Raw genomic sequence first — 9446 nt, 5'->3', positions numbered from 1 at the left:
AGTTCCAGCTCCAACCCCTTGTCCTGACAAGACAGCCCACAGCCCCAAACTCAGTGTGCATTTTTGGGAAAAGACTTCCAGAGGCAATCCCAAACACCTGCCCACTTGTCTGGGCAACAGGGCTCAGTGTGAATTTTCGACACCTCAGTCTTCTCATGTGTCAGGACTTGCTGGAGATGGACAGGAATCACTCAGGAATTGTTCTGCACTGCTGTGCCAAGATTTCTTATCCACCTGCATGCTGGTTTTAAGCAACCACACCAAGAAAATCCATTTGCAGAATGTCTGATTCTTGGTGACTCAATTTTAATATTCCACAGGGAAGGGAAGCTCATTTCTGAAGCAGAGAAAGCTCAGAGCTGTTGAATAGGAAAGATTCAAAGCAAAGACTTGAAAACAAAAGCTTTCAAGGGTGTCCCTGCCCATGGAGAAAGGGTCAGAATGTGACGATCTGTAAGGTTCCTTCCGACCCAAACCTTTCCATGATGATTCGTCACATCATCCAGAATCCACCCCAGGCAGGAGTTCCCCTGCTGCACACAGCACCAGCCTGACAGAGCTCCAGGAGCATTTGGACAGCACTCTCAGGCACAGGGAGGGATTGTTGGGATGGCCAGGGAGCAGGTGCAGGAGATGGCCAGGATGGTGCAGGGCCAGGAGCTGAACTCCGTGATCCTCGTGAGTCCCTTCAAACTCAGGATGTTTTTTGATTCTGTTTCACAGTGATTCTATTTCATGAGGATTCCACTTTATGATGACTCCACTGTGTTGTCCCTATTCTGGGGCTCTGGCACATCCTCAAAAGCCCTCTGGAAGGTAACTCTAACAGAGAGGGTGAATTCCTTTGCACAGCTCCCAGCCAGGAAGTAAATCAGAGGCTGGGCACTGCTGTTGGCCCAGGCGAGCAGGACAGAGGTGCTGAGGGCAAAGACAGAGGGGTCAAAGGCTCTCAGCAAGAGCCAGAACCCAAAATCAGCGGTGAAGAAGGGAAAGAAGGTGACAGGCAGCAGGACCAGGGCACAGAGCTTCCGTGGGGGCTGTTTCCATGAGCAGCACAGGAGCCTGGCCAGCAGGGCTAGAGCAGAACAGATCAGGGTGAGCACTGAGAAGAGGTAGCTCAGCACCAAGGCCACCAGCACCGAAGGGCAGAAACAGGGGGTGACGGTGAGCAGGAAGGAGAGGAGCCAGAGCAGAGCACACAGGAGCACCGGGAAGCGCTGGGAGCGGTGGCAGGGCCAGAAGGACACAGGGAGGACAAAGAGAGCTGTCCCAGCACTGAGGGCTGTCAGAGAGTAGAGCCGGGCAGTGAAAGAGAAGAGGATGGTGACGTTCAGCCCGGCTGTCACACCCCGTGAGCCCAGCTGGTGGCAGAAGCTCTCTGGGCCATAAAATATCCCCAGGGTGATGGTGATGAAGAGCAGGAAGGTGAAGTCAGCAATGGCCAGGCTGAGGATGCAGATGGTGATGGGGTTCCTGCGGGTGTGGAAGCAGAGGAGCCAGAGGACAGCCCCGTTCCCCACCATTCCACACAGGCACAGGAGCAGTGTGACAGGGACTCTGCTCGAGTGGCTGTTGTCACACTCGGTCCAGTTGGAGTGCTTGTCCTCATTCCAGCTCCCATTGGAGACTTTCCCACGGGGCTGGCTCCAGCAGGCAGGGCTGGCTGTCTCTGTGGCAGGGGACAATGTGCTCATTGTGACACCTCTGCTGCTTCTCCTTCCCCTCACACAGCTGGCGGGGTGACAAACACACACACCTTACCAATGCTGCTGTCCCCCACACGTGGCTTTTCCCATCTTTTCCCACCCCCAGCTTCCATGTGGAGCAGCACAGGGAGAGGCAAGGGACAGGACAGATTGCTAGCAGGATGTGGGAGATGGGTATGACTGCAGGAGATTCATTTCAGTATTCTCCCCCTCCCTTTCCCCACAATATTTAGAGCTTTAATACCCTACGGACCAAAATTCCCCCACCAAAATCAGTCAGCAGGTCCCATCTCAAAGAGAGAGACACTGATTACATTGAAAGAGAAGAGTCTGACCTTTCCTTTCTCAGCCTGGAGAATTTCACTGGAGCAGACACACTGTGGGTTCACATTGCCTCACACACACCAGCTGCTGTCCCTGGGTCAGGATCTTCAAGAGCTTCCCTGGAATGCTCACTTGGGAAAGGGGAGAGAAACCTGCTGGGTGAGCCTGGGCAGTGTCCAGTGAGGGGTCTGTCCCAGGCCCCCTTTTGTCCCTGCTGGATCATGTTCTCCAGGGCTCTCACAAACAGAGAACTTTCTGAGCCTTTGCTGGGATCAGAGCTCTGCTTCTAATCTGCTCTTGACTTTGTCCAGGAAATGAGTAACAGGAGAGAGCCTCAGCAATGAGACCTGTGGGAAAGCAGTTTGTCTCTGTGTCAGGTTCCTCTTTCGTTTTAAAGCAACCCCAATCCTGAAATCTTGTCTTTTGAACTGCCTGAACTTGCCCCTCTCATTCCTGGGGTGAATCCCTAGGACCCTGCACTACAAAATTTGATTCCTGGTTCAAATGTTGTTTTCGTACTTGTATCCCACAAATTCAATGGTATTTGACTTTCACCATGCAGTTTCCAAGAGGATTAATGCAATAAGGAATGCTCTGTGTGAGCTGGAGCACAGGCATACAGCAGAGGGATGATTTAACATTTCAGAAATGTCATTTTTTCTGAGAAGAGGTTAATCAATGCTGCTCTCTTGGCTACAACCATTAGAAAGCTAGAGATTTCATTCGACTCATCTTCTACACTCCCTTGGGAGTCAGACAGCAGCCGACAGTGAATTCCAAAGAATTCCTAGAAAGCTGAAATGAGATTATTCCCACCCAGACTGACATGTGTCCTGGAACTGGGATGCTCCTGCTGGAATCTGGTGTGTGTGGAGACCCTGAGAGCAGAACTGCCTCCTCTCTTCCTCACTGTCACTGTGTTTGTGTCCCCAGCTATGGAATCTCACATCCCCTCACTGGGCCAATCCTTTCCTGTGCAAACAGTTGATGATCCATGAGCTAAAGGGGCTCCAGGAGAGCTGGAGAGGGACTTTGGAGAAGGGTCTGGAGGGACAGGACAAGGGGATATGGCTTCCCACTGACAGAGAGTGCGTTCAGATGTGATACTGGGGAGAAATCCTTCCCTGTGAGGGTGCTGAGGCACAGGTTGACCAGAGAAGCTGTGGCTGCCCCAGGATCCCAGGAAGTGTCCAAGGCCAAGCTGATTTGCATTTGGAGCAATGTGGACTTTTGGAAGGTGTTGCTGCTGGTGAAGGGGTGGGATCAGTAAAAACAACCACAAGTGCTCACAGGATGGAGGAGAAGAAGGATGAGCTCTGGTGAAGGGCTGATAGGGGGATAACAGCACTCCAAAATCTGATCTCTAATAATTTATTGCAGGGAGTGGGTTCAGGTTGGATATTAGGGAGAAATCCTTCCCTGTGAGGGTGCTGAGGCCCTGGCACAGGTTGTCCAGAAAAGCTGTGGCTACCCCAGGATCCCTGGAAGTGTTCCAGGCCAGATTGGATGGTGTTTGGAGTAACCTTGTCTGGTGAAAATGTCGCTGCTGGCAAAAGGGTGGGATCAAGTAAAAACAACCACAAGTGCTCACAGGACTGAGGAAGAGGAAGAGGAGGAGGAGGAGGCGGAGCTGCTAGTGAAAGGCTTCAACAGAGTGTGCCTGCATAAGAATGTCAACAAAGGGGAATTCTTGTCTCAGTTGTGCTCCCTTGAGTCCAGGGAAGGTTTTGGCAATGATCCCAGAGCTCTTTCTAGAAAGGGAGTTGTTTCTGACAAGCACCCAGCTGCCTTCCCAGCACTGCCAGCACTGCCAGCATTCCAGTGCCACCAGCACCACCAGCATCCCTCTGCTGCTGGAGGGACCATGACCCCTCAGGGAACAGAAATGAGCAATGGTAGAAAACTGTTGGGAGTGGGACGGCAGGCAGAAGATTGGACATTCTGCAGGGACGAAGTGTTTCTAGTCAAGAGCAAATGACAAGCCATTCACACAGTTCTGGTGGAGCTTTTGAAAAAAGCCATTTCGTTTACAGAAAAAAAAAGTAAAAGTGAAACTCAGATGTAGCCAGAGCGGCAGTTTCTGACTCCCCCATGACTCCACCAACCCTTAGGAAGCAAGACCGTGACAGGGCACAGAGAGAAGTCAGCGGGATTGGAGTGGGGACCTCCTGGGGATCTGGGCACTTTCTCCTTCGTGTTACTGACCTGGGAGGCTCTGCTTTAGGATATGGATCCAAAAGGAGCAAGAGATGCTGGGAACTGCCACTGATCTGGACAGACACCCTTTGCCTGCTGCTGCCCCACACTGAACAGGTCAGTGCAATGCTTTCCTTCCTTCCTTCCTTCCTTCCTTCCTTCCTTCCTTCCTTCCTTCCTTCCTTCCTTCCTTCCTTCCTTCCTTCCTTCCTTCCTTCCTTCCTTCCTTCCTTCCCCACCTGCCTCTCCTCCGGCAGCTGCTCTGTTCCTGCCACCCTCTCCCAGTGACTGCAGTGTCCTCCCCAGCTCCTCCCTCCTCTGCCCTGAGCTTTCCTTCTGCATCTCCTGCTGGACATCCCAACCCTCCCACCTCCCTCTCCCACCCTCACAATTTCCACCACCCTCCTCCGCTGCACATCTCACTTCTCTCCACTGAATCCTTCCTGCTGCAGGGAGCTGCTGAGGAGCTGCGTGGTCAATCCCAGGATTCTCCAAGCACTGACCACTGAGTTCCCATCCACTCTGACCACAGCTGGGATCCATATCCCACTGCCTGCCCTGTGTACATCCATGGAGCTGAGCACCACATCCCAACCTTCCACTTCACCTACTGATGGAGACGATCTGTGTGGGATAGATGTCACTGACTTGGCCACAGATGGTGCCACACTGCTCATCTGCCTCTGTGGGCTGGCTGGGAATGGGGCTGTTGGCTGGCTCCTTGGCTTCCGCATGTGAAGGAGCCCCATCACTGTCTACATCTTCCATCTGGCTGTCATCAACTTCCTCTACCTCCTCTTCGTGGTCCCCTGCACTGTGCTTTCCCTGCAGGCAGATGTGTCCTGCTCTGCTGCCCCGTCCCTGCTGTACCTGACGGTGCGTTTCACGCTGTCCTTGTTTCCCTGCAACCTGAGGCTGTACCTGCTGACAGCCATCAGCATCGAGAGATGCATTTCCACCCTCTGCCCACTCCGGTGCCACTGCCACCTCCCCCAGTGCGTGTTATGGGTGGTGTGTGTCCTGCTCTGGATGCTCTCCATCACTTTTGTTGTCACAGTGACTTCCCTGTGCCAGTCACAGGAACACGAGCACTGCCAGGTGGCTCTCATCTCCATGTTTGCCATCAACCTCTTCCTCTTGGCCCCAGCCGTGGTCATTTCCAGCACAATCCTCTTCATTAACGCCAAGCAGCAACAACCCAAGAGGCTCAGCATCACTATCTTCCTCAGTGTGCTCTTCAGTCAGCCCATCACCCTCTGCAATTTCCTGCAGCAGCTCGACTACACTGTTGTGTCCTCCCAGGTTGCTTTCCTGCTCGCCTGCATCAACAGTGCCAGCAACCCCTTTATCTGCCTCTGCATGGGGAGCTGGAGGAGGCACTGCTTCATGAGGTCACTCCAGCTCTCCCTCCAGAGGGTCTTGGTGGAGCCAGAAGAAGACACTCCCAGCAGCAATGATTCAGCCATGGACACAGCACTCTGAGCCTGTTGATCCCTTCCACTGAACTGCTGAAGGAACCTTGGACAGTGGCTGAGGGTTTCTTCAAGCCACCTGATTAATAAACATCCCCAACATCCCTCCTCCCACGATGTAATCCTGCAAGAGAAGACAGCAGGGGCATGTGGGAGGGATGCACTCCAGGGAGCACATTGGAGAATGGCTTTCCTCCTCCCTTCCAGGACCTAAAAGACTATTCCCCCAAAAGGGATCCTTCCCTACACAACTGTAATCCCAAAAATCCCCCCAGCATGGTTCTTACATCCCACTGCAGTCTGATATCAACAAACATCATCCTGAACCCTGAGCTGCCTTCACCCCATCTGCCAGCACTTGCTGCCTTCCTCTGGCTCTTGCTGCCAGCCAGGAATGGGGGTGGAGGGAGGGAGGGAGGGAGGGGACACAGGCATGGCTTGTGCTCCCTGCAGCAAACATGATCCTGAGTGCCCAGAGCTGGGATGGCAGCGGCACAGCCGGCATGGGCAGGATGGCCCAGGGGCTCAGCATTCCCTTCCCAGCTGCTCTCTGAGTGGCACAGCAAAAAAACTCTCCAAATATAATTTCTTTCTAGTGTTGTGAGTCAGGTGCAAAGGACTCAAAATTTCTTCCTCTCCCATTGTTTCAGCTTCTCTTTCAGCAGACTGAGATGGTGCAGCTGCAAGGGGAAGGGAAGTCCATGGTCCTCAGCACAGCCATTTCCTTCCAGGAGCAGGGTGACACCTGTGTTTGTCACCATGGGCTCCACGGGGCATCACCCTCTCCCCCTGTGGCTTCACTGAGGTCACCAGCCCCACCACAGCCCACACCTTCCCACTATGTCCCACCCCATTCCAACCAGCCTCACCATGTCCCACACCCCATCCCAACCTCCTATCCCACTCCCCCATGCAGCCCACACACCTCCTGTCCTTCCCATCTCTCCCATTCCCATCCCTGAGACTCCAGTCCCTCCTCATGGGATGCTCACCCCAGGCTGCCCCATAAGGTTCTGGGGACTGTTTCTGGAACACCCCTCTCCAGAGCTTCCCCCCTTAGTATCCAGCCCCCCAGCCTCTCCCAGTGAGGAGCAAGAGGCAGCGGCAGGATGGATCCAGCAGCATTTATTGGGGTGGAGGAGCAGGAATGTCTGGGAGCAGCGGAGACACTGCTGGAGCTCCCGGCTGGAGCGGGGCAGGAGCGGGGCTGTGGGGCACTGCCCGGGGGAAGAGGACCCTGAGGGTGGGGGGTCTGGAGGGAATCAGGGCGAGACGGGCGGGGCCTGGGGTTTGTTGGAGGGGTCAGGAGGGGTGTGGAGGTGGTCGGAGGGGGTCTGGATGCTGCTGATCCCAAATGTTCCCCTGGAGGGCAGCAGAGCTCCATAGGTCATGCTCTATGGCTGCTTTATTTCCTCAGGAACTATTATCCAGCAGCGGTGACTGCCCATCCACCAGGGCGAAAACTAGAATACAATGCTTCAATTAACTGACAATCTTGTGCACTTTATTCTGACTTAATATCTGTTGCACAGATCACCTGTTGCAGAACCAAAACATGGATGACCTTTTCTACAGCTTCTTTAGCCACTTCCATATTTTGACTCTATTTTATTTGCCTGGTGTGTTCTGTGGGGCATAATTGCAACTTCAGCTGGTTTTTCAGCCTCCCATGCTTGATCGACATAACCTGTGCAGATAACAAACTTCTCTGTCTCCACATTGCTCTGATGGCAGGCAATGCTCCAAAAGCATGTTTAGAATCCCTCCAGATGTTTACTTTCCCTTTGGCTCAGTTCCAATGCCTGGGTGAGAGGAGTTCCACCCTCTGCAGTTTGTCCCAGAGCCCATTTAGGAGCTTCCTGAATCAACAGCTCCTTAGCTGTGACTGCTCACAAACAGCCAGGCCATCCTTGCCATCAGTGAATAATTCAAAAGATCTCCTGGGATCTGGCAAACCCAAAGAAAGATTCCCATTAGTGCTTTTTAAAGGTGTTTGAACACAGCCCAAGCATCATCAGTCCATACAATAAGATCTTTATGGGCAGTTAAAAAACTCCATACAAAGGGTGGACTGGTAATCCCAAATTCCTGATCCACCACCCAACCATTCCAAGCAAGACACGCAATTCTCATACAGCTCATGGCTCATGCTTAGTTTTCTCTGGCCTCTGAGAATTTCAAAACCCAGGAAGCTCAGAGTCTTCTTCATCACTTGGGCCTTCTCTCCCAATCCCCTGTAATCATTTAGTCTTTTAAAGTTTAGCAATTCAACAGTTGGGTCTCAGCACAGTTCTTTAGTTTTGGTGGCCAGCAGAATATCATCAACATGTTGTAACAAAGCCTCTTGCAGTTTAAAAGTCTTCTGTTCTTCTAATTCCTTTGCCAGTTGGTTCTCCAAAACTGTGGGACTATTTCTAAATCCTTGTGGAAATACAGACTTGCCTGTGGATTTTCCCACTTAAATGTGAATAGTTCCTGGTTGTCATGGCTTAGAGGTGTGCAGAAAAAGGCATCCATTAAATCTATTCCAGTGAAACAATTTTTTTATTATTGTTTTTATTTTTTTGCACGATCATGAGTCTATATGGGTTAGCTACCATTCTATGTTATTAATTCCTGAAAATCCTTTTCAGTATTTCAAATTTCAAGGATATTGGTTATGCCTTACCAGGCCTGTGCATGATTTTAGTTTGATTCTTACAGGTTCCACTCTTTGATTTCCCAGGAATGTCGCTGGCCATTGGGGATTACTGCATCCTTAATTTTCTTTGCAGTAGGTTCAGACTGGGAAGTCAGTTCCTGTAACATAAACATTGACGCTTCCACATATTTAGGAATTTTAGAGATTTCAATGTGAATTTAATTGGATTGGGAAAGGGGTCATGTTTCACAAGTCCTGGTGGCACCAACAATTATGATAAAGTGATTCCTTAATTCCCATTGGAGCGTATTTAATACTGAATCAAATCCCAGTTTTTCATTTCTCTCTGCACAGGAGTTTGCAGCTGAATTTTAAACCTTTTTTGCCTTTGGCCATCTAAATACTTAGAGCAGACTTGTCTGTGCTACACATAGAACAACAACACTGAATTCTTTTCTCCATATTGTCCTTCTCTAAAGGCAAACCAAAAGGATCCAAAGGCACTATAATCCCTTTGGTATTCAGGGAGATTTCTTAAAGTGGAAAACATTAATCCAGCCATTCATCTCATTTTGTCCTCAAAAGAAGAATAACATCAGTTATAAAAAATTGTTATAGTCCCAGGTACCATTTTGTGGCCATTTTTCTCCTGACTCCAATTCATACAAAGGCCACTACTGATAAAATATTTAATTAAATTCTCCCTGGCAGCTGTTCCATGAGGAAGGGCCACCAATCTTCCTTCAATGTTTCAATGTACATCCAAATGGTGATTTTCTCAAAATACCATCCCTGTGAATCCCTTTAGATTGATCCGTACCCATAATGACACAATACATTATTTAATTTCCAGAACAACCAGGTTCAAACATACAAACCAAAACAAACAAACAAACCAAAGCCAAAACCAAAAAACCCCTCAACTCAACCCAAGCCAAGTTCCAAAATACCAAAAAAACCCACAGGTTACAACAATATGGAAAACCTAGGTTACCCAACACAAAAACACAGGTTCCAAAAGACAAAAAAAAACAAGCTGAAAAAATTCCAGTTTCAATATACCAAAACAATTCCATTTCAAACCACCAGAATACCAAGTTCCAAAGG

General features: G+C 50.4%; 1 protein-coding gene and 1 pseudogene across 1 annotated transcript; one reads left to right on the top strand and one right to left on the bottom strand.

Annotated features, from left to right (window-relative positions):
- Positions 1-749: 749 nt before the first annotated feature.
- On the bottom strand, positions 750-1694 carry LOC146436897 (mas-related G-protein coupled receptor member X2-like). The gene has a single exon (XM_085063960.1). The coding sequence runs from the start codon at positions 1692-1694 to the stop codon at positions 750-752; it is 945 nt and encodes a 314-aa protein (XP_084920086.1).
- A 2791-nt stretch (positions 1695-4485) lies between these two features.
- LOC146436896 (proto-oncogene Mas-like) lies at positions 4486-6058 on the top strand (annotated as a pseudogene).
- The last annotated feature ends 3388 nt before the right edge of the window (positions 6059-9446 follow it).

Source organism: Lichenostomus cassidix, chromosome 5, assembly GCF_008360975.1.
Source record: "Lichenostomus cassidix isolate B80296 chromosome 5, HeHo_3.0, whole genome shotgun sequence".
Classification (NCBI taxonomy): Eukaryota; Metazoa; Chordata; class Aves; order Passeriformes; family Meliphagidae; genus Lichenostomus; species Lichenostomus cassidix.
The sequence above is the reverse complement of the archived record's forward strand: the minus strand, read 5'-3'. Positions and strand labels throughout refer to the sequence as shown.

Coding starts and splice junctions, on each gene's coding strand:
- LOC146436897 (XM_085063960.1), bottom strand. CDS start 1,694: ATGAGCACATTGTCCCCTGCCACAGAGACAGCCAGCCCTGCCTGCTGG.